Source organism: Bos javanicus, chromosome 8, assembly GCF_032452875.1.
Source record: "Bos javanicus breed banteng chromosome 8, ARS-OSU_banteng_1.0, whole genome shotgun sequence".
Taxonomy (NCBI): domain Eukaryota; kingdom Metazoa; phylum Chordata; class Mammalia; order Artiodactyla; family Bovidae; genus Bos; species Bos javanicus.
This window is the reverse complement of record NC_083875.1, coordinates 62949000-62974667: the sequence shown is the minus strand read 5'-3', so window position 1 is coordinate 62974667 and position 25668 is coordinate 62949000. Positions and strand designations below refer to the sequence as shown.

Here is a 25668-nt window from a genome sequence, read left to right as displayed (position 1 = left end):
ATGGGTTTGCTGAGAGCTTCCCTCCCTTGAGGGGCCACTATGGGCATCACCTGTGAGGACATCTCCCGTGAATGACACCTGATCAACACAGGATGCTCTGCAAATGGAGGCATCATGAATGGCTCCAACTCCCTTTGTGTCCACATGAGGAAGCTGGGGCCCAGAGTGGCAAAGCCTTGTTCCAGGTCACATAGAGAGTTGGCCATAGTGATAGGACTGAGCTACTTAAGTACAGTTCAGTGGGGACTCACCTGCCCATGGGGACACTGTATGATGTAAAGGGTGGTGACCACAAACCTGCAGGACAGAAACAGGGTTGGAGTCGTGGGGTCCTTCCCGCACAGCCTCTGTGAAAACAGCTCAGATTCCACCTGCCTGGAGTCCTCTCCCCATCCTTCTGGGAGGACTGGTTCCCAGGACTCTGTGTGCATCTCACCCGGATCAGGCACCTAGCTCGTGCCTAGGTACATGCCCGTAACATTCATTTAACATGTCCTCACACAGTCCTGGAATCCACACTAGCAGAGCACGGAGACTCAGAGAGTTCTCGTCCTCTCTCCCTTCATCACTCAGGGAGACTGAAGCCAAGAGAGGGAAAAGGATTCATCTAGAGTCTCACTCAGAGCCAAGACCAAGTCTCCCAACCCTGGGGCTGAGGCTTTTGCTGCCTGGCCTTGTCTGTAAACACTCCTCTGAGGAATAAGCCTCAAGGGTTTCCCCCAACTGGTCATGTTCAATCTTGGTGCCCATACTCCTATGGTACACAAGCTGCTAAATGCTTCTGGCCACCTTTTCCTCACCAGCTCAGAGTCTGCCAGAGGCTGTTAAGATGATATTACTCCATGTCTAACCCTTAATACCCTGTCTTCTAATTTTTTAAAATCAAGCCACTAATTAGCAAGCCATTTAACAAACTCTGGAATTGTAGCTATCAGGGTATCATTTGCTTGAGAGTTCCCTCCATTTGTTTATATACTAGGTCTGGGACCCCTGCTCCACAGAAAATGCTGTGGGGGAAACAAGCCCAGTAAGGGGGTTGCGGGCAATGAAATGAGTTTGAGGGCTGGAGAGTAGAAGTGTTCATGGGATTACTCAGCCAGAAATATTCTCCAGGGCCAGCTCTGTGCTGGTTCGGCATCAGAGCTGAGGGCACAGAGCTCAAGAGGAGGATGAGAAAGCTCCCACATCTAAGGGTGATGATGAATAAAGGATGAGCATGTGCCCATCACGGGGCCAAGGGGGAAGACGCTCCACACAGGGAAGAGCAACATGCAGACAAAGAGGCCAGAACGCACGATCCATGACGGTCTGTTTTGTCTTCCAATGTATTCCCTGGATCACAGTGGTATATTTGCTGAATGAAGAAGTGGATGGATGAAGGAATGAATTCAGGAGCCTTGCATGACTGGAGGTGTGTGCTAGAGACCGTCAGGCATGGAGAGACGGGGATAGGCCAGATTGTGATGGCCCCAAATACCCTGTTAAGGCCCCTGCACTTTCTCCTGGGCTCCCAGGGAAGTGACAACAGCAAGGAGAAGTCACATCCAAATGGGACTCCTGCTTCTACCTGTGGGCCTACCTGACAGCAGTTGACAGAAGTGAGTTTTTCTACAACCCTGACTTCTGGGAATATTCTAATCAGGGACAGGCTCTTGTGGAGCTGACAGAATGCAGATTGACCTTCTGAAGCCTCAAGTGCAGTCCCAAGGAGGGGCCACGGTGGGCCTGGGACCAGTCATTCCACCCACCTACCCTGAGCCTCAGTTCTGGGCAAGGTGCCCTCCAAGAGAGTTCTCAGGTCACCACCAGCACTTTGCCCAGAGTTTAGCCATGGCCAAACAAACTGTTGGAGGGGAGGCAGGCAGAGTCCATCTTACCAGACAAGAGAGTAGCTGAAGCCCAGGACAGAGCTGACCAGCCCGAACTCCGATGAGAGGCAGGCGAAAAAGGGGAAGTGGGACAGGCCAACTTCGATGCCTCCGATCAGAAGCACAAAGGCTGGGAGAGAAGGGCCAGAGACTATGTGAGTTCCTCTTCTCACAAGCTCAGGGGAGACTCAGGGCAGCTATGGGGCTTCATGTGCCTTGCAGTCACAGGTCTCAGGACTCAGGGAGATGAGTGAATAAGTCCTAGATTAGTCCAGGGAGGAATGCAGGGATGTCTGTCATGTATTCCTGTTACAGAGCCTTCCTGGTACCTCTTCCATGCCAGGCACTGGGCTAACTATTGAGATGAAGAAGACTTGGTCCCTGTCCTTGATTAGCTCACAGTATGATGGGCAGGAACAGACAACATAAATGAACAAACAATCACTACAAGTAAAGCACCATAATGTATACCATAGCAACACAGAGAGCAGGGATGTCCTGTGTTTTAAAACCTCTTGTAAAGTATTATATTTATACACTGTACCCTTAAGGCAATGATAGTATTAATGCTGTCACTGCCTAGTTCTGAGATAGTCTAACAAATCCAGTAAAATGTAATTGGGCAGGGTGTCCTTTCTAAGTGTCTGCTTTGGGCTGGGGCACAGAACAGGCATCAAGGACACAGGAGGAATGAACAAAGTTCTTGCTTTGAGATACTTACAATACAATAGGGAAGACAAAGAGGAAAGTAAATGATGTGATATGTATGAAAGTAGAGGCATATTCAGAGTGCTATGAGGGCAAGAAGAGAAAGTCATGGACCTCACCTAGGGTCTGAGTATGAGGGAAGGCATCCTGGAGGTGATGACATTTAGCAAGGCCATGAAATATAAGAAGGACAGGACAAGCCCAGGGTGACAGAGAAACTGTTGGCAGTAGGAATTCAAAATGAAAAGGATAAGAACATTAGGAGCTGGGAACTAGTGAGTCCAGACAAAAGTGGAGGGAAGAAGTCAACTTAGAGAATGTGCGGTTATAATGAGGATACATATATAAAATCACTTTGTGAAAACAGAAGAGGGAACCCTTGAGCCATGAAGCAAGAAACAATGTTCTGGCCCAGCCAGATGCTCAACATATTCGTTTTCAAGGAAACACAGGTCAAGACAACAGTCAGATAGTACTTCATACCTACTCAAATGCCTATATCTTTTTAAAATGAAAATAGCAAGTGTTGGATAGGATGTGGAAAAATTGGAAACTTCACACCTTGCAGGTCAATGGAACTAAATGGAGAGCCCAGAAATAGACCCATACACATGTGTAGTCAATCAGTTTTCAATAAAGGTGCAAAGGCAGTTTAGTAGGCAAAGAATAGATTTTTGCAACAAGTAGTGTTGCAAATAAATGGATAGTCAAAGGCAAAAAAAAAAAAAAGAGAGAATTCATTCCACACCTTACACTATAAGCAAAAAATTAATATGCATCATAGACCTAAATGCAAACACCATAAGACTAAAACCTCTAGAAAGAACAAATAAGAAAATTTAAGTGATCTTAGATTAGGCAAAGATTTCTTATATGATACCATAAAAATAAAAATGAAAGTATTAGACTTCCTCAAAATTGTAAATGGCAGCTCTTCAAAAGACACTGTCGATAGAATGAAAACACAAGTCACAGATTGGGTGAAAATACTTGTGATTCATACATCTGATAAAATACTTATATATAGATTATATTAAAAAGAAAACTCTCAAAACTCAACAATAAGAAAACAAAAAACAACCCAATTTTTTAAAGTAGGCAAATGATTGAAAAGACAATTCATCAAAGAAGGTAGAGGGATAGCAAATAAGCATGAAAATATGCTCAACATCATTAGTCATTACAAAAGCGCAAATTAAAACCACAATAAGATACCACTACATGCTTCTTGCTGCTGCTGCTGCTGCTAAGTCGCTTCAGTCATGTCCGACTCTGTGCGACCCCATAGATGGCAGCCCACCAGGCTCCCCCGTCCCTGGGATTCTCCAGGCAATAACACTGGAGTGGGTTGCCATTTCCTTCTCCAATGCAAGAAAGTGAAAAGTGAAAGTGAAGTCGCTCAGTCGTGTCCGACTCTTAGCGACCCCATGGACTGCAGCCTACCAGGCTCCTCCATCCATGGGATTTTCCAGGCAAGAGTACTGGAGTGGGGTGCCATTGCCTTCTCCGTCATGCTTCTTAGAAAGGCTGAAATTAAAAAGACTGACCATGTGTTGTCAAGAACAAGAGAAACTGAAACTCTCATACACTGAGGAAGGTAATCAAAACTGGAAAAAAATCACTTTGAAAAATAGTCTGACAGTTTCTTTTAAAATATAATCTACTTCATGGTCTTAATAATCCAGACATCCACTCATAGGTATTTACCCAAGAAAAATGGAAACATACAAGGACTTGTAATCCTTTTAGCAGCTCTGTTTGTAATAGCCAAAAACTGAAAATAAATCAAATGTCTGTCAACTGGTGAATGGGTAAACTGTGGTCTCTCCATATAGTGGAACACTACTCAGAAATGAAAAAGGAATTATTTCTGATACATGCTAAACATGTATGGATCTCAAAATAATGATGCTGGTGAGTGAAAGAAGACAAATAATTCCCCCAAGGTCGGGGGAGGGGGGCGGGAAGTGCATTACCTGTGATTCCATTTATATAATTGCCTGAGGCTAGGGGTGATGACCAGATACAGGTGGGAAGAAGAGAGTACAAAGGGGAAAAAGTTAACTCTGGGGTTCATCATGATGATTGTGGTAATGATTTCATAGATGTAAACATTTGCCATGGGCTTTCCAGGTGGCTGAGTGGTAAAGAATCCGCCTGCCAACACAGGAGACGCAGGTTCAGTCTCTGGATTGGGAAGATCCTCTGGAGAAGGAAATGGCAACCCCCTCCAGTATTCTTGCCTGAGAAATCCCATTGATAAAGGAGCCTGGTGGGCTGGAGTCCATGGGATTGCAAAAGACATGACTGAGTGACTAAACAACAAGAAACATTTGCCAAATCTTAACTTATATACTTCTAAGAGATATATCATTTGGTTTTAATTTTCATCAAAAACTCTTAAAAACTAGAGAGATATTGTAGGCGTTTGCTCATAGAGGACTGGAACTCAGGAGAGAGAACTGAACTGGACAGGAGAGGTTTGGGAGTCATCAGATTAGGGATGATTGAACTGTAGGAGAGCCCAGGGCATGGGGAACAAAGAGGCCTCAGATCAATGGCCAGAGAAGTAAGCACAGTTATTTGAGGAAGCATCTGAATGCTTACTGATAGCAAGAAGGCAGTCATAGCTATCACTCAGGAGAGATGTTTAGTGCAGGTGACAGAGAAGCTACCTTCTGAGCCTTCATTCTACTATGTCGAAAGAACCCCTGAATCTAACTAGGAGAAAACGCCGGCAAATGAGCTTTGAAACTCTGTGGGCTCAACATTGACCTTGGGTAAGTAATAAGCTGAAAAGAATGCTGACAGTCCACAAAGTGTGTCCCCTGACCCCAGAGAACCCCTGCCATGCCGTCTCTGAGCAAGAATGTCCGTGGTGAAATTCCCAGCAGGTGTGAGGCAGCGCGTGTACCTTGGGCCCACTGCGGGACCAGCAGGGGCTGGTAACCTTCCGAGAACAAGAACATGACCTTATTGGCTGTGGCCCCAAAGGCGACTCCGTAGGACCATCGGTTACTGAAAGTGCCCACGAAGTCCAGAGGTCTGTGAATAAGAGAAACAAGTCATGAAGCCAGAAGTGACTCACTCCCACAGTTCACCTCCAAAGTTAACTACCCTGTGCTGGGGAGGAATTATTGATTAGTGAACTATTCATTTCCTTGGTGGCTCAGCAGTAAAGAATCCGCCTGCAATGCAGGAGATGTGGGTTCAATCCTGGGTCTGGAAGATCCCCTGGAGAAGGAAATGGCAACCGACTCCAGTATTTTGGCCTGGGAAATCCCATGGACAGAAGAGCCTTGGTGGGCTACAGTCCATGGGGTTGTAAAAGAGTTGGACACGACTTAGAGACGAAACAACAACATATCCTGAGGCCCTCTGTGCTGATCTTTGGGCTAAATGTGGATTCAGGGTACTGAAGTGAGGGAGACAAAATCTTGCCCTGGAGAAGTTCCAAGTCTGGGGAGCAAAAGCAAGGACATCAGCAACCATGACAACAAGCAAAATGGGCAAGTGACTCACTTCTCTGAGCCTGAGCTTATTCATCCATCACATGAGGATAACAATCTCTACCTTGTTGGGGTTCATCAGAGTAATGTAGTTAAAGCGGATGGTTCAGTGCCTGGGTCACAGTCAGTGTGCAATAAATGCTAACTGTATCATCAACATTATTATTAATTACAGAGTGATGAGGCAGAGATGTGAAAATTAAAACTCAAGGAAAAATGTGGTAAGGGGAGCAGAGATTCAGAATGGCAGAGCCAGAAAGGCCCTGAAATCTGCCTGGACCACCCAGCTCTCCTGGGACATGACTCATGCTTGCTGCCCCCAGTGATGGGGAACTCTCTCCCCTCTGCTTTCTGGAGTAGCCATGGTGCTGAGCGTGGGAGGGCCCTTCCCACAGTGAGCTGAGCCTCCTTGAGATGTCTTAAGCATAGCTGGGCAGCCCTGGGTGCTGAGGGCACAATGGCTTGGAACTGCATTCTGAATTCTCTGGGCATTGGGTGGGTTGGGGAAGGGAGGGGCAGGGCTATTCTTGGTGGGGAGGTAACTAGGAGTTAGCCTGGCCTTACAAATGGTGTTGGTCCCAAACACAGAGTACCCCAAGCTGTAGTTATGAACCTTGGCTCAACTCACACGATCATTCCAAAGCGGTTCCTCAGAAGGTAAGTGTCATCTCTCTCTCTGTGTTGCTCTCTTCTTTGCAGAAAGGACAAGACCAAAATGATGAAAAACTATAGGAAGAGAAGATGAGTTTGCCATCAGGGAATGTTCATCCTCAGACCTTCTGTGCCCTTACTGAAGGAGAGTGTGTGGGTGACCAGAGCACTCAGAACGTCTAGGACTCAAACTCCAGACTCAGGGAGCTGGCTATGTGCACCCTTAAGTTTCCAGAATGTTTTGTACTGAGCTTCCTTTCGTGTTGGCCTAAATGAACATGGGTTCAAATCTTTCTTTCCCACTCACTGGCTTGAAGGGAGACTTAACTTCTCTGAATCTCAGTGTCCTCTTCTGTTAAAAAAAACAAACAAACAAACAGATAATTGTTAGGTGGCAAATCCTTCTTTGCTTTTTATTCCTGTGGATTCAGTCATCCCTCCGATACTTGATGCCCCTTTCCTGTTTTCCTTTTACTAGAAGTATCCCAAGAATTATCAACACTTGGCATCTCCATTTCCTGACCTCTCACTTGCTCTTCAACCCCCTAACCTGGCTTCTACCACCATCACTCCATGGAAGCAGTGCTGGTCAAAGTCGCTAATTACCACCTTGTTGCTCAACCCAAATGTAAACATTAAGCCAGGTCTGCTTGACCTCTCAGTAGCATTCACTGTTGACCTTTTCCTCCTCTTTGAAATACTCTCTTCTCTATGCTTCTGTCAGCCACACTTCTGGTTTTCTTCCAGTACTTCTCAGTCTCCTTTGCTGGATCATTCTTTACCCAGCCGCTACATGTGGAGGTCCCCATGGTTCACTCCAAGGACCGCTCCTTTTACTCCTTGACTCTTCCTCAGTGATCCTACCCATGTCCATGCTTTCCATGGCCACAAACACATAGAAGACTCACAAACTTAAATTTCCAGCCCAGACTTGGTCCAGAATTGTATGTCCAACTACACAGTTAGTATTTCTTTTTGATGTGTTGAATGCTTTTTAAATTCAGTATGTCTTAAATGGAACTCATGAGTTTCCTCCCTGTCTTGTTCCTTTACCCGCACCAAACTTGGATCTCTTCTAATTTTCCTTAACAAGGGAATGGCAAATACCACCATCCTTCCAACTGTGCAAATCAGAAACTGAAGAGTCATTCTCTCCCTTACCTCTGTAACCAACCTGTTAGTAGGTCCTACTGATTTTACCTTCTGAACATCTCAAGTTGACCACCATCATCTATGATGATGTAAAATTACCTCACCTGGACCTCTGCAACCATCTCCTCATTGGTCTTCCCTCCTCTCTTGCCTGCCTCCAACCTGATCCCCACTTGCAGCCAGAGTGATCGTTTCAACACTGATCTGATCCCACCATACTCATGCCAGAAATCCTCCAATTACTACCCATTGTATTTAGAACAAAGACAAATCTCCTTTACACAGGGTCTGGCCCTGACCCACCTCCCCAGACACTTCTACCTCATTCTCCACTCCAGCCCCACTTGCCTTCTCAGCTCCTCACAGTCTCCATGTTCCCTGCCCCCATGGAGCCTTTGCACAAGCTCCTCTCTTTGCTTGAAATGTTCTTTACTACATCTTCCAACAGACCTTAGCTCCAGCATTGCTTCCTCAGAAAAACCTATTTGGACTTCCCTACAAGTCAGTGTTCCTGACTCTTGGGACCTTCAAAGCCTTCTTCTGCCTGTGTTTTTGGTGCATAATGTAAGTCAGCAAGTCTCTGCTGACCTATTCAGACCCCTGTGGAAGCCTGTGTATGGGGGGGGGGGCGGCTCCCCTTCTCTCCCCTCACTGACCCTCCTCTGCCTTCACTTACTGATGGGATGAGGGAGTAATGGAGGAAGAGCTCCATGTCCACTGAGATGTCACAAGTGCCGTTTAGCTGCCTGGTCCTGAAAAACAGCCAAAATACTCATTCACATCATCAGTCACTGTTGTGGTCATTGACCCTTCAGCCTTGAGCATCACTGTCAGGAATTTGACTTGTAGCCCACTGAGATCATCTGATCTTTTTTAACGTCACTTTCTGAGTCAGTGCCGCTCACCTGTGATGTGTCTTCCCTAAGTGGATTAGTCTTCTTTAACTCTTTCCCCAGCTTAATTATTTATACAGCTGTCCTACTAACTGGCTCTAACTCCTTCTTTTGTTGGTGACATAGTCCAGGACAGATTCAGGTTTCCTTGGAGCCCAAAGCTTATTATTTGGATGTCCTTTTCAAATAAAACTACAAAAATATCTTACCTGCTCATATTTTAAAGAAAACACATCACCATGTAAACAGTTAACCAAGGTGCCTCCCACCCTCCCAGAGCCTTGGTGGGGTCCTGCAAGTGAGAGGTCCTGAGACTTAAGCTCCAGAAACTTCACAGGAAAGCAGTCTTTCGACATAGTTTTTTGTAATCAGAGGTCAAGAAGCATCTGCTCACTCTGATTCACTGCTGGGCTACTGGGGCAGGACAGCAGTCATCTGGACGGCAGGCTGTGGACTTTGTCCTCTCCAGACCTCACAGCCTGCAGAACAGGGCTGCTGGGGTCTCCTGTCTGAAACACATGCCAGCAGGCTTGTGGCCTCTTTGAGAGGGACCTGCTCCTCTTTGGGGTCCCAGCACAGTTTTTCTCGCCACTCTGACTTGCACTGCACCACCTCAGCACATGCTCACCCTCCAGATCCTTGCTCACTCTGTGCCCCACTCCTGCAGCATCCATCTGGCCATTCCCCAGACTTCCCTCCTGGCCAGCTTTCCCCTCAGAAGTCTCAGGGAAGAGCACTTCTCAGGGGAACCCATGAACATAACATGTGTGTGTGGGTGCTAAGTCACTTCAGTCGTGTCCGACTCTTTGCAACCCCATAGACCGTATACAGCCTGACAGCCTCCTCTGTCCATGGGATTCTCCGGGCAAGAATACTGGAGCAGGTTGTCATGCACTCCTCTGGGGAATCTTCTCCACCTAGAGATCAAACCCGCATCTCTTGTCTCCTGCGTTGGCAAGCAGGTTCTTTACAACTACTGCCACCTGGGAAGCCAGAGCATAACATATTCCCTTGAAATCCTTTGCAATTCCAGTACTCCATGGTGATGTCTAAACCATAGGACTGAAATATCCTAGAAGTGGTGGGGTAGTGGTGGTGGGGACTCATGCTGTTAGAAATGTGACAGAACTGTAAAAATCAGAACTCCAGTTTTTGGAAGGTAAATTAAGCACATACATCAGTCTCCCCATCCTATACAAAAGCCTCAAATTTTAAAAGAAAGGAAAAAATAGCCATATTTGAAAGCAGGAAAGAAGTCTATCAGGTACACAGAAACTATTAGAAGATGCTGAATGATGGAGTGCAATTAGGACAAGATCAAAGAGAAAAAGCATTAGCCAGCATGGCTGCAGACTGTGACCACGAAAAAAGTGCTCTGCATCCACATGCAAGAGGCTGACACAGGTGGGGGCTGCTGACAGACCACAAAATGAAGAGTTGGGGGGCCACAGACCCAACGGTCCTCTCACCATGCTGATCAGCCAGGGGCAAGGAGTTTATCTCTCTGGGAATAGTATACATGCGTCAGAGAGAAAAGGCAGTGCCCCAGATCACAGGTGGCACCTGGGAGGGACCAGGCTCTTTGGATGAAGATCGGCTGCTGAGGTACCCCATCTATCGGCACATCCCACCTCTACCCTGCTGCACGGAAAGCACACTTTAGTATTAGCTGCTGCAGCAGCTGCCATCCCAAATAAATATCCCAGTGGAAAGCTCTATCACAAAGATAAGCACCCAGTCTAGAATCATCAAACATGAGGAAAGATTACACTACGAAAGGGAGCCAAAAATTCGATGGACAGAGGTGGTATCTTGAGGAAATAAAGCTAATACAGAACTTCTTTGAGACACAGTGTAGAGGAAATGGTTCACAAGAAGAATGAACCTAGGAGGAAGATATTGTTGCCGTTTAGTCACTAAGCCATGTCCAACTCTTGGCGACTCCATGGGCTGTAGCCCACCAGACTCTTCTGTCCATTGGATTTCCCAGGCAAGAATACTGGAGTGGGTTGTCATTTCCTTCTCCAGGGGATTTTCTTGACCCAGGGATCGGACCTGCATCTCCTGCACTGCAGGCAGATTCTTTACCACTGAGCCACCAGGGAAGCCCCCTAGGAAGAAGTAGAGGGATGCAAAAAGTCACAATAAGCAAAGAAATTAGCAAAACTTCCCATTATTCCCGAGCACAGAATTTTAAACACACACACATATATATTAACACACACATTGTTAGAAACACAAGGACTCAAAAAGACCTGTTCTAAAAGAAATACTGGAGAAAATTCTCAATTAAGAAGAAAAATGAATCTAGGAGGAAGGGGAAGGATTTAAAAGCAACAACAAATGGAGGAATTAGGGGGGAAATAGCTAGATAAGTAATTATTGTGAAATAAAATGTTTGAAATGTCAATTTGGAGTTGAAATACCAGATGATACCTCACATGGAAGGGTAGGAACACACGTGGATATAAAGGGAAGTGAAATGATGACCAAGTTCTTGTCATGTTTAGGAGGATGGTATAGAAATCTGTTTTATTTTTCTGGGATTTACAAGTAAAATATAATTCTAAGTAAGTATGTTAAAAGTCCACAGTTAGCTACCAGAGGGATATAAATGGAAAGCAAATCAATGTACTAAAAAGTGAATAAGAAATAAAAATTCAATCACTCCAACAAATCACAGGAAAAGAAAAAAATTAAATAAAGACCCAAATTGAAACACCACAAGAACAAAACTGTCCAAAGAATAGTAAGCCACCAGCAAGGGAAGAAATACCAACATTCAATAAATTCTTAAAATTTCAACTAGTAATAAAAGGAGAAATTAAGATGAAATGCTGCCTTATCTATTTTTACTGTTTATCTATTTGCATGGCTGCACGGGGTCTTAGCTGCAATGTGCAGGGTCTTCAGTCTTTGTTGCAGTATGTGGGATCTTCAGTTGCAGCATGTCAACTCTAAGTTGGGACATGGAGGATTTTGTTCCCTGACCAGGGATTAAACCTGGGTCCCCTGCATTGGGAGCATGGAATATTAGCCACCGGACTGTTGCCCTAATGGTCTGGGAGTGAGCGACGAGAATGAAGACAGAACAGGAAATCTGGTGCAATGGGTCAGGGGACCTGGCCGCTATTGGACTGAGGGAGTAATTTTGATTAATGGTTCCTATGGAATTGTATGGGACTGGTCCCCTAAGGGGTATGTAGTCTCTAATCGCTCTCATAAAAATCGGTCCTACAGTCCTCACAAAAGGCTGCACTGGCAGATGCATAAAGTCTTTGACCATACTAATATTACCACTCATTCAGACCATCCAATTACATGGCATGCTAGTGGCATGCCATCCCCCTTCCCACAACCGGATAAAGGAAGAGGGCAAGGAGAGATTTGGAGATTGGCTTTAAGTCTTAAAAAATTCCAAATTTGGGATGGACATTATTCTGATAAAACTCATTATTTACTGATATTTAATACCAGTACAAACTGGACATTTTATATTCCGTCTTGTGTGAGAGATTCTTACGTGCTCTTGAAAGGAACAGTTTCTATCAATGGAAGCGTACAAGAACTTTCTTACCAGGACTGCAAATTATACACTTGCTTAAATTCTTCACTTTATAATTCTAATCACTCATTTGTTACATTAAGAAGGAGATTGGGAATATGGCTTCCAGTAAATCAAACCAGACCTTGGGAAGGTTCTCCTGAAACACATGCCCTTTTAAAGGTTATAAAGAAAGTACTACAACGTTTCAAAAGTTTATTGGACTCCTTAAAGCAGCTATTGTGGGAATTATCACTATAGCCCTGACCGCAGCAGTAGCTGGAGTGGCATTGCATCAGACTATACAAGCGACTACATTTGTACAGCAGTGGCACCAAGATGCAAGTTCTGCCTGGGGAAGTCAAACCCACATAGACCAAGAAATTAATGAACGATTGATTGATTTAGAAAATGCAGTTCTCCTACTAGGGGACGAAGTACAAAATTTTAAATCGCAACTTCATCTTAAGTGTGATTGGAATATCTCTTCATTTTGTGTCACACCTCACAAATATAACCAAAGTGAATATACTTGGGATCAATCATTTAAACATTTGAGAAGACATGTTCATAATAATTTATCCTCAGATATTTCCCAATTATGGCTACTATTTCTAGTATGCAGAATGCTCACTTACAATTACTCCCAGAAACTGATTTATTTGAAGAAATTGAGGAAAGCTTACATAAACTTAACCCCATGATGTGGATTAGAACTTTAGGAGGAGGCTTGCTTGGTACTATAATATCAGGATGTATGTCTTTAACTGTTTTGTGTCTAGTCCTCAGATGCACAAGAATTGATGAAGAAAAAGATTTGGACTATGCTCAGACGGTGTATCTACTCCTGAAAAAACAGAAGGGGGGAAGATGTACTGGGAATTCCTAACAATGTACTTTCACAGCCTTGAGAAATTCCACAGAAATAGCACCTGGAAAAACAGCATATATTAAGAAATTGTAAATATATATATATATATATATATATATATATATATATGTATATATAAAAGAAATTGTGTTAATGATAATCTGTCATGGTTTTCTTAAGAATCATCTCCTTGTTACAACCCCCCAAGGCCAGACCCAGAAGGGAGTATGACTGGGATGATGAAAGAATGGACCTTGTAACTTCGGGTCAGCATCAAGCATGAACATTGCCTATGCACTCGCTAATTGTTTCCGAGACTAGCCCAAAAGTGAGAGGCCTGGGGTAAAAACAAGGGGATCTGGACTGTCAGTGTAGTGTCTTGGGAAAGATAAGATAAAAAAAGTCTTGTAGTCTGCAATTCGGAATAAAAGCTGGACTCAGAGTGGACTCTGCACCTCAGTCCAATAGAGGCTGCAGGTCCCCTGACCCATTGCACCAGATTTTGTGTTCTGTCTTCATTCTCATCACTCGCTTCCGGACCATTAGGACAACACTGGACCTCCAGAGAAGACCCTGTCTTATCTATTAAAGTGGGAGTTATTGACAATACTACTCAGAATTACTGAAGATCAAGACAAGTTGGTATTCATTTACTGGTAATCAAAGTGCAAGGAGATATAGCCATTCTGTGGATTAATTTTGCAGTATATACCGAGAGCTGTTAAAATACAGCAATTCCACTTCTAGGAATTCTAATTCTAAAAAATATACACTAAGGAAATAATCAGAGAGATGACTGGGGACATGTATTAGAATGCTAAAAATTTCATTCTTCCTCCCTCCCTCCCTCCTATGTATTCTTAACATTTTAAACGTAATATACGCTTATCATAAAATATTCAGAATATTTACAAATGTAAAAAGTACTAATACAAGCCCTTTTCCCTTCCATAATTATGTTTTTTTAACCTGTAGTTTCAAGCAAAAATGGGACCAGACTAAAGTTGTCTTATTTGATTGATTTCTTCATTTAATCAATAAAAGAAAGGAAAAGATTTTTATTAAAGAAGGGCAATTTCTCATGTCAGAATATACAGACCCACAGATCTCTTTCTGTGGGGTGACTCTGCCTGCACATATTCACTGCTGGACCTGTCTCCTGCTTGGAGGGCTGAGACGAGAGTAGGTCTGGCAGTGGCTAGAAGCAGGTGAGCTCAGAGACAGTAGAGAGTGGAGCTCTCTAAATAAGGGCTCTATCTATGCCTCCCCTCCAGCATGAACAGGTGACCTTGACTTGGGGTCAACCCAAGTTAGAAGGCCACTGAGACCCCCTTCTTGGTCTCTGAGACTCACACTATTTCCTAATGGGTCCAGGGCTGTTGGGGCAGATCTGTTGAGGGGTGAGCCACAAAACAGCACCCCCAAGTGTAGAAAATCTAATTTCCACAGATGACAGCTTGGAACTGTGTTTGTGATATATTGTTAAGGGAAACATATTATAAAACAACATGATCCCAAGTTGTGAAGAGTGGTTATCTCTGTGTAGTGGGATTTGAGTCCATTCTACTTTTTAAAAGTGATTTTCCTGAATTTTCCAAGGGTACTGCATAGACGTAGTGTTGGCAACTGCTTAGAACAGTGCTTAATACAAAGTAGACAGCAATGAACATACGCTAAATGAATGACTGGGTTTTGTAATCAGGGAAAAGACTGGAGGTTTTTTGCTCAGGTCCCAGAGCAATAGAACACCATTCTGAAGGGAAGTTGCCCAAGAATCAACATAAAGTGAAAATATGCAAGATTTGTTCTATGATGGGGTATTAATTATAAATCTTTCATTAATTAAAAAGATAGAAAATTTAAAAATTGTTTAATAAATAAAAAATAAAGATTGAAAATTAAAAGTAATGAAGATGAGTCCAAGCAATGACACAGACCTGGTACATCTAGCGCACAGGTCATCTGCATTCCTAACTTCTTTCTCTGACACTCCTGTGCTGATCGCCTGCTGGGGGCAGTACGGTGTCTCTGTGCCCCACAGTCCTGCTTCCTTTGGTCCTAATGTTATCACTCTATGGTCATCAAACATATGACAATAGCTTTTATCGATTGATGTCACTTTATTGTGTATCACTATCTCCTTAGGAATTCTGCTATTTTATGTTATCTTATGTAGTCTTTACAAGTCAGATCAGATCAGTTGCTCAGTCGTGTCCGACTCTTTGCAACCCCATGAATCGAAGCACGCCAGGCCTCCCCGTCCATCACCAACTCCCGGAGTTCACTCAGACTCACGTCCATCAAGTCAGTGATGCCATCCAGCCATCTCATCCTCTGTCGTCCCCTTCTCCTCTTGCCCCCAATCCCTCCCAGCATCAGAGTCTTTTCCAATGAGTCAACTCTTCACATGAGGTGGCCAAAGTACTGGAGTTTCAACTTTAGCATCATTCCTTCCAAAGAAATCCCAGGGCTGATCTCCTTCAGAATGGACTGGTTGGATCTCCTTGCAGTCCAAGGGACTCTCAAGAGTTTTCTCCAACACCACAGTTCAAAAGCATCAATTCTTTGGCACTCAGCCTTCTTCACAGTCCAACTCTCACATCCATACATGACCACTGGAAAAACCATAGCCTTGACTAGATGGACCTTTGTTGGCAAAGTAATGTCTCTGCTTTTGAATATGCTATCTCGGTTGGTCATAACTTTCCTTCCAAGGAGTAAGCGTCTTTTAATTTCATGGCTGCAGTCACCATCTGCAGTGATTTTGGAGCCCCAAAAAATAAAGTCTGACACTGTTTCCACTATTTCCCCATCTATTTTCCATGAAGTGATGGGACCAGATGCCATGATCTTCATTTTCTGAATGTTGAGCTTTAAGCCAACTTTTTCACTCTCCACTTTCACTTTCATCAAGAGGCTTTTGAGTTCCTCTTCACTTTCTGCCATAAAGGTGGTGTCATCTGCATATCTGAGGTTATTGATATTTCTCCCAGCAGTCTTGATTCCAGTTTGTGTTTCTTCCAGCCCAGCATTTCTCATGATATACTCTGCATATAAGTTAAATAAGCAGGGTGACAGTACAGCCTTGACATACTCCTTTTCCTATTTGGAACCAGTCTGTTGTTCCATGTCCAGTTCAAACTGTTGCTTCCTGACCTGCATACAAATTTCTCAAGAGGCAGGTCAGGTGGTCTGGTATTCCCATCTCTTTCAGAATTTTCCACAGTTTATTGTGATCCACACAGTCAAAGGCTTTGGCATAGTCAATAAAGCAGAAATAGATTCTTTTCTGGAACTCTCTTGCTTTTTCGATGATCCAGCGGATGTTGGCAATTTGATCTCTGGTTCCTCTGCCTTTTCTAAAACCAGCTTGAACATCCAGAAGTTCACGGTTCACGTATTGCTGAAGCCTGGCTTGGAGAATTTTGAGCATTACTTTACTAGCGTGTGAGATAAGTGCAATTGTGCGGTAGTTTGAGCATTCTTTGGAATTGCCTTTCTTTGGGATTGGAATGAAAACTGACCTTTTCCAGTCCTGTGGCCACTGCTGAGTTTTCCAAATTTGCTGGCATATTGAGTGCAGCACTTTCACAGCATCATCTTTCAGGATTTGGAATAGCTCCACTGGAATTCCATCACCTCCACTAGCTTTGTTCGTAGTGATGCTTTCTAAGGCCTGCGGGGAGCTGCCTGTGAGAACGGGGTCCTTTGTCTGAAGGACACAGCTCTGGGAGCTGCCTCAGTCCTTGAGGGTTTGCTTGCAAACATAGCTCTCTGTCCCGCCACCCCAGAGATTAGGCGCTTATTTACTGCAGGCACCTGGAGCTCTGTGCAAACTTCTCACGCACAGAGAAATGTTATCTGGTGTAAGAAATAATAACAGGGAGCCATTCCCATGCTCTCAAGATTTCTTGTGACTGTAAGATGTATAGGCCAACCAAGAAAAAATGTCAACTGTCTTGTCTTTCTCGCGCTTTTCTGTATAAATATGAGATGTTGAATAAAGTTGGTGTCAGACTGCGTCCCTTCGTGGTGACGTGTCTGAACCTCTCGACCCCATCTTTGTAGTCTCTTGCTTTAGTTTCTTTCTTAGCCCCGCCGTGCACGTTCTCGGGACCTGATCGACTTTGCCGGCTGGCTCCGGCAAAGGCCCACTTGACTTCACATTCCAGGATGTCTGGCTCTAGGTCAGTGATCACACCATCGTGATTATCTGGGTCATGAAGATCTTTTTTGTACAGTTCTTCTGTGTATTCTTGCCATCTCTTCATAATATCTTCTCCTTCTGTTAGGTCCATACCATTAAGCAGATTGTAATAACTCCTTTTCAAAATGAGGAACTGGAGCCAGGAGAGGTTTCCTAACTGGCCCAGGAGGAGGCGAGGCTGGGAGCCAGGCACCGCTGTATGACACCATCCTCCCAGCCCCCGCTGCTAGCTCACGTGGCTCCTCAGAGCTCCGAGAGTTCGCTGACCTTCTGGGCTGCGGCTGACTCATCTCTGATCCTAAATCCAGCCCAGCACCTGGCACAGACAGGATTAGGGCATGTTTGTTAAATTCCATGGGAACTTCTCTCAGGAAGTTGAGGCCCAAAGAAGGCCAGTGAGCAGAAAACGTCACAAAGCCCAGGTTATTTCGAGTCCAGCTCAAGGTGCTCTGTGAGTGTGGCACCGGCCATCCTGGGGGCAGAAAAAAGGGAACTGGTTCCCACTGCTGAGAGCAGAGAAGGGTTGAGAAGGAGGAAGAGGTGTGTGCAGTGTGTTTGTGTGTGTGTGTGCATGTGTGTGCATGAGCATGCCTGTCCATGTGATGCCTCCAGCAATGAGGTGGCCTGTGTGCCAGGGTCTCTGGGGTCAGTCCAGCTCCACCTCTGTGAATCCCTTCAATCCCCTAACACACAGTCTCCTCCTAGTCCTGCCTGGAGCTGGAGGCAGATGTGATAGTATGCTCAAGCTGGCTTGTATCAGCTTAGGACTGTCACATTATCAGGAATTTTGCAAGCTAGTTTGTAAACACCACCATTGGCAAAAATTAAAATATACAAATACATAATTAAATAAATTATTAAAAAGGAAAGTAGTAAAGCCTGAAAACCCATCACTTCCTAATTACTTTGCTACCTTTTGCTGTGATTTATCTCTGGAGGTTATCTACATCTGTTATATGTGCAGGATGAAAACTCTATGTTATGGATTGTGCTACTCCCGTGCCTCCCTTCACACCTCCATTCAGCGACATCACATCATTAGCTTGAAATCAGCCAGGCTGGGAGTACTTACACCAGGAAGATGGGGGAGCACTACAAATCAGGCTCTGATTTATGTTCTGAGACTGTCTAGAAAGTGACAGAGAAAATGTTAACAAGGCAGATTAACTTTAAACATGTTTGTAGCCATTACATTATGAACAGCAAAAAAAAAAAAGGAAATATTCTTCTAGAATTTAAAATTCTTATCTCATTCATCCAAAAAAGAGTTTCTGGAAAATGAAATTCTGACTCACACCTTGTTTCCACTGTTGCACGTTTGTCTTACTCATTAATGTCAATAAATATATCAACCAACACTCATGTCGGAAATAAACTCATGGGTCAATGGCAGGTTGACTACATATACAAGAGTTCTGGCAAAAATCAATGAAAGCATTCTGTGAGATTTAATTGGGTCTGTGCAGTTTGCAAGAAAGATCATTGTATATTTGTTATTTGTAAATTGTGTGTGATAATCTATTCTATCAGTACAATTCCTTGCTTTTGGACCAAAGAAAAGTTTTCTTTCTTGGGTTGGAGAGGGACTCTCACTGGCTGTTTCTACCTCCTCATATGCCAGACCCCATCTGCTCCTCTGTCCTCAGAGCATCTGGGGTCAGCCCTCTCCAGACTGAGTGCCCCCTCAGCTCCAATCCATGGGCAGCTGACCTGGCATCCCTGGCCTCCTGCTAGGTGAGGGAGTGTCTGGAACTCCCCCGCCCTGGGTTCCTGATCACACAGTGGACTGAAGTCCTTCACCTGGTTAACCAGTAGCCTGAGTGCTCTGCACACCTGGCCCCGTGATCAATGTCCCGCTCCATGCTACAGGTTGTGGGGAGCAGGGCGGGAAGAACACAGCAATCTTGCCCAGAATGGCCCCTCTGTCCTCCAGAGCTGCCAGCCTCCTCTGAGGCCCTCATGCAAAGGCACCTGGCCAGGAAATACCACTTTAAGCCCACCCAGCCCTGCTCCTAAAAGTGCCGTGGCTTCCTAGTCTCAGATGAGCCCAGGGTCTCAGTTTGGTTACTTGTGAACTGAGATAGTTGGACTGCATGGGACTCAGTCCACAATCACAGCAGGGAGCCCACTTTGTGGAAAAGTCTTCATACATCTGTGTCCCCCACTAGAGGAGGTGCTCCCTAGGGGCAAGGACCTTCCTCATTATTCTCATGTGCTCAGCTCCTGACCTGGCATGTGGCAACGACAGGTGCCCACTATTCTTAGTCATTCAGTCGTGTCCAACTCTTTTCAACCTCATGGACTGTAGCCCACCAGGCTCCTCTTTCCATGGGATTCTCCAGGCAAGAATACTGGAATGGGTTGCCATACCTTCCTCCAGGGGATCCTCCCAGTCAAGGGATCGAACCCAGGTCCCCCAAGTTGCAGGCAGATTCTTTACTATCTCAGCCACCAGGGAAACCCTGGTGCCCACTAATGCTTCCTAAATGGATAGATGGAAAGTTAACCTTTCTCAAGGGCCTACAGTATGTCAAGCTATCCCTCAAGGATATGCTTTTATTAACTAATTTCAGCTTCATGATAGCCCTGTGAGAGGTACTATCATCACCCCATTTCACCTATGAGAAAACGGAAGCAGCAGAAGGTAAGGAAACACATCCAGGCTTCCCAGCCAGTGAGCGGCAGAGTCTGCATCCCCCTCAGGCTTGCCTCTGACAGCTTCCCCAGAAAGTCAGTCCCATGTGCCCTTCTGTCTGTTTCTCTCTCCATTGCTTGCTGCTCTGTCCCGGTCTATTGCTCTCAGTGACTCTCTGAGAATCAGAAGAAGTTCTACAATGAGAGACACACTGATATCCTGTTTTGATTCCATTTTTTCCCCAGGGCCGCTGTCTGTCTTCTCTGTGTGTCCAAATCAGTTTTTTTCTCCTTTGCCATGACTACTCCCTGGACTACTCATCTGGACCTTGCAATGCAGGAGATGCAAGAGATTCAGGTTCGATTCCTGGGTCAGGAAGATCCCTTGGAGGAGGGCATGGCAACCCACTCCTGTCTTCTTGCCTAGAGAATCCCATGGACAGAGGAGCCTGACGGGCTACAGTCCATGGGGTAGCAAATAGTGAGACACGACTGAAGTGACTGAACACTCATGCATGTACAGCTGGGGACGATCAGCTCTGGTTGGTAACCTCCATCAGAGGGTGACTATGGGCTGTTTTCATGCACGTGTGAGTCCTCAGATCTACCCAGAGGAAAAGCCTGGGATTTGGAGTTATAAACCTCGTGAGCTGGGGTGAATCATTTCTCCTGCTGAATCCTTGGTTGCTTTATCTGTAGAATGGATGGGATGCCAGCACTTTCCTAGATCCTTAGAGAACCGATAGGAATGGTGATTTGTTAACTGAGAAGTACCATGCTTGCTAGGCCTCAGGCCTGCTTCCACCTTCCCTACGAATACCTGCCACAGATGCTGTTTCATGAGGTGGGAGTGGAGTATTCCAGGCAGCAGCCTGGCCCCCAGCAGACCCTGGGATCCCTCCTGGATGTGGGGTCTGACATTATCAAGAGACACAGGAGCCACAGAACCAAGGAGCTGGACTCCTGGCTGGGTGTCTTGGCTCCACTGTTTAACCAGCTGGTCAACTGACTCAGAGAGACAGAATCGGCTCAGCCAAGTTGGGAACAGAGCTCTTTCCCAGGGCAGAAGGACTGCAAGAATTTTCCTGTCTTGAGCAGGGCACTGTAGTAAATAACAGAGCTTTACAGTTTATAAAGAACCCTCATCACCAAGGTCTCACTGGATCCTCAGAGAACACCAGTCAGAGGGAGACTATCACTTGTTCTTGGTGGGACTAAAACACACGTGATAACTTTAAGATGAGCTATTGACTGGCCTTTCGTCTCTGGCCTGGTTCTTTGTTCCATCTCCTCCCAGGGCCTCCCTGTTTCCTCCTCTGGGTGTCCAGATCTCTGTTTATTCTCCTTTGCCTTGACCTTACCCCTTCAATTGGAGCTTACTGTTCAGAGAAGAATGGTCTGCATCTGGTAGCTACCCCCTTTTTGGGAAGAGTGTATGGAAGTGTTTTCACCCATGTTTGGCAAATTCAAGCAGAGTTACCATGCGAAAAATGGGTGATTGAAGAAGACAAAGGCCCCCCCTTTTTTTTTGCTCCCTTCCATTCTTAACTGTCCTAAAAAGCACCATTCATTTTTATTTCTTTCATAACCTTACCCTTGTTTACTGTGCTTTTCCTAATAACTGACTCCTCACCCTAACATCTTTTTTTGTCTTTAGCTGAAGATGGTATTTAGGGTGACAATTTCAGTCATTTGGGAGAGTTAACTCAGTTTTCCTAGGTATCTCCCACGTATTCAGGAGGTATACACGTGCACGTATGCTAAGTTGCTCCAGTCGTGTCCAACTCTGTGCGACTCCAGGGACTCTAGCCTGCCGGGCTCCTCTGTCCATGGGATTCTCCAGGCAAGAATCCTGGAGTGGGTTACCATGCCCTCCTCCAGGAGATCTTCCCAACCCAGTAATCAAACTTGTGCCTTTTACATCTGCATCGGCTGGCAGGTTCTTTACCACTAGCACCACCTGGGGAGCCCATACAGAATGTATACATGTTATTAAATTTTTGTTTATCTCCTGTTAATCTTTTTTTATTATAGGAGTATCTTTGTCAAGAACCTAGAAGAATAGAGGAAATATTATTTTTTCCTTCCCCACAATAACATCTTGAAACAATCTAAACGGAGAATCCCCTGATACCAGGAAGCAATGGTTCTACTTTCTGAGTAGTCTTTTTAGTTTTAGAATCATTTAAGATGAAATGTTTGATGCTTTTGAACTATGGTGTTGGAGAAGACTCTTGAGAGTCCCTTGGACTGCAAGAAGATCAAACCAGTCCATTCTAAAGGAGCTCAGTCCTGGGTGTTCTTTGGAAGAAATGATGCTAAAGCTGAAACTCCAGTACTTTGGCCACCTCATGCGAAGAGATGACTCATTGGAAAAGACCCTGATGCTGGGAGGGATTGGGGGCAGGAGGAGAAGGGGACGACAGAGGATGAGATGGCTGGATGGCATCACTGACTCGATGGACGTGAGTTTGGGTGAACTCCGGGAGTTGGTAATGGACAGGGAGGCCTGTCGTGCTGCAATTCATGAGGTCGCAAAGAGTCGGACACGACTGAGAGACTGAACTGAACTGAAGATGAAATGTTTAAGTTTAAATGCTTGAGTGAGAATTCTTAATTCATGACGTCTAGACATGACTTTACAGCTCTCAAATGCCTTTCAAATTATTTTCTCATATGATCTTCACAAAGCTGTGGGTTAGGACAGGGGTTAATAAGTGAGGAAACTGATTAATAGATGAGGAAACTGAGGCTTTAAGATCTACTAGAAACTACAGAGCCAGGTTCCAAACCCAGATCCTCTGGGATCTTCCCATTCTGTAACTTCAGAATGAAGACAAACTGAAATCTGTTCACTGACCCAAGAACCTACCTGTGGTTCTCTGCTCAGTGCCCCCTGCCAAATTACATAAACCATGCCTTCTTCCCGGTTCCATGAATCACCAATAACAAAGACAGTCACCAGGTTTCTCAAAAAACTAAAAATAGACTACCATATGACCTAGCAATTTCACTTTTGGCTACATATCTGAAAACAACAAACACACTAAGTTGAAAAGATACACGCACCACAACGTTTGTAGCAGTGCTATTCACAACAGCCAAGACATGGAAGCAACTCAAGTGTCCATCATGAGATGAATGGATAAAGAAGATATCCTGTTCAGCCACAAAAAGGACAAAATGTTTGCCATTTGCAACAATATGGATGGACTTGGAAGTTATGCTAAGTGAAATAAGTCAGACAGAGAAAGACAAATATCGGTTGATATCCTGTATACGTAGAATCTAAAAAATACAACAAACTAGTTAATATAACAACAACAGCAACAAAAAGCCAGACCCATAGATATAGAGAACAAATTAGTGGTTACCAGTGGTGAGAGGGAGGGCTTCACAGGTGGCACCAGTCATAAAGAACCTGTCTGCCAATGCAGGAGGCGTAAAAGATGTGGCTTTGATCCTGGGTGGAGGAGATCCCCTGGAGAAGGGCGTGGCAACCCACTCTGGTATTCTTCCCTAGAGAATCCCACGGACAGAGGAGCCTAGCTGGCTATGGTCCATAGGGTTGCAAAGAGTCGGACACAACTGAAATGACTTGACGCCTGCATGCACGCAGTGGCGAGAAGGAAGGGGAGAGAGGCAAAACAGGGGTAGGAAATTAAGAGGTACAAACTATTATGCATAAAATAAACTACAAGGATATATTGTACAATATAGGGAATATAGGGCTTCCCTACTAGCTCAGACAGTAAAGCGTCTGCCTGCAATGCAGGAGACCTGGGTTGGAGCCCTGGGTCAGGAAGATCCCCCGGAGAAGGCGATGGCACCCCACTCCAGTACCCTTGCCTGGAAAAGCCCATGGACGGAGGAGCCTGGTAGCCTACAATCCATGGGGTCACAAAGAGTCAGATACGACTGAGCGACTTCACTTTCACATGGAATATAGTCTGTATTCTATAACTATAAATAGAGTATAACCTTTAAAAGTTATAAATCACTACACTGTGCAACTATAATTAATGTTGTACATCAACTGTACTTCAACTGTACAAAAGTAAAAAATTACTTTTTTAATTAAAAAAGAAGACAGTTGCCAGGAAAACGCTATTGTCCAGCATGACTTGTCTCAAGCTGGGCCCTGATAACTCACCTTGCATTTGGAGGAAACATCTCGGTGGAAAAGCACTGCTTGCCACCCTGGTGAGCAGTCTGCTTCTCTGAATTGTTCTTTGGGCTTCTCTGGCCTCTTGTTGAGTGCTTCTGATATTCTGATGTTCTGCCTAGTTTATGTCACATCATCCAAAATTCCTCAGAGAAAAACAAACATATAGTCAAATATTTACCAGAGAAATGACAGTATGTGATGGCCTCCTTCCTTGTTTGGGAACACTACTGGCTATTCTTTGGCTCTTCCACCCTTCCCATGCTTTCTCATTCAAAATCAGGAACTTCCTTCCTATTTTCTCTTTCTGAGACTCCTGCAATCTTTTTTAGTACCTGCTGGCTGTGGGCACTGGATCCTTGAGATACTGAGGCTTTGTTCAGCAGCTGAGGCCTCTTTAGCTAGCTGTAAAAATTATTACAGGCAATAAAGTAGGACTCTGCCTACTCTGCCTCAAGGCAATAAACTAGGAAATTAGGACCACTGCCTTCAAGATTCTCTCTGGAAACAAGACCATTTGCTGGGAGGAGGGGCTAGAGACAAATTCAAAACAGAACCCTACTCCTGTAGCAGAACCAGGGCTAGCTGTCCACCAGGAATTCCTACTCCCTTGCCATAAAGTGAAGCTGCTGCTGGCAAGGACCTTCCCAACCCAGGGGCATATTTCCCAGCCCACCCAGCATCTAGGAACAAACACGGGACCAAGGCTACCAACGGAATGTGAGAAGTGATGTGCATTACTTCTGGGCTAAGACAGTTAAGAAGCAAGTGTGTCTTTCTACCCTCTCCTTCCCCATCTGCTGGTTTAGGATTCAAAGGCCTGAAAGGAATGGGAGGGAAGGAGCCTAGGTCCCTGAATCACCATGTAGAGGAAACTGTCCTCTATACCAGGGGTCCCCAACGCCTGAGTCACAGACCGGTACTGGGCCATGGCCTGTTAGGACCCCGGCCACACAGCAGGAGGTGAGCACCAGGCAAGCAAGCAAAGCTTCACCTGTATTTACAGGCACTCCCCATCACCGGCATTACTGCCTGAGCTCCATCTCCTGTCAGATGAGCACTGGCATCTGATTCTCATAGTAGTGCAAACCCTACTGTGAACTGGACATGTGAGGGATCTAGGTTGTTCACTCCTTGTGAGACCTGAATACCTAGTGATCTGAGGTGGAGCTGAGGTGGTAATGCTAGCACTAGGGAGTGGCTGCAAATACAGATTATCATTAGGCAGGCTTGACTGCACAGAGACCATAATAAATCAATTGCTTGCAGACTCATATCAAAACATCAGACAGTGGCAATAATCCAACTTATTTTAGTTTGTGCATGGCCCACTCATTATTCTATTTACCACTCCCATCCATGCCTCTTTCCTGCACTGAACACTTGTCTCAGTCACAGTTTTGGTAAGCCTGCAAGCTGCTGCTGCTAAGTCGCTTCAGTCGTGTCCGACTCTGTGAGACCCCATA

At 44.9% G+C, this 25668-nt stretch overlaps 1 protein-coding gene across 4 annotated transcripts in view; it reads right to left on the bottom strand.

Annotated features, from left to right (window-relative positions):
* The window catches only part of LOC133252792 (stimulated by retinoic acid gene 6 protein-like), a 43603-nt gene extending 19106 nt beyond the window's left edge, over window positions 1–24497 (bottom strand). Inside the window, exons 1-6 of one of the 4 annotated variants that reach the window (XM_061425722.1) lie at window positions 24191–24497; window positions 8565–8640; window positions 6714–6811; window positions 5491–5621; window positions 1878–1998; window positions 252–297 (exon numbers count right to left, since the gene is read on the bottom strand). In XM_061425722.1, the coding sequence (XP_061281706.1) occupies window positions 252–297; window positions 1878–1998; window positions 5491–5621; window positions 6714–6811; window positions 8565–8640; window positions 24191–24210 (492 nt within the window). In that variant the 5' untranslated portion in view covers window positions 24211–24497. Of the gene's footprint in view, window positions 1–251; window positions 298–1877; window positions 1999–4552; window positions 5622–6098; window positions 6240–6713; window positions 6812–8564; window positions 8641–24190 lie in introns of those variants that run through there. The other 3 variants (XM_061425723.1, XM_061425721.1, XM_061425720.1) reach the window with 3 other exon arrangements.
* Between the last annotated feature and the right edge of the window lie 1171 nt (window positions 24498–25668).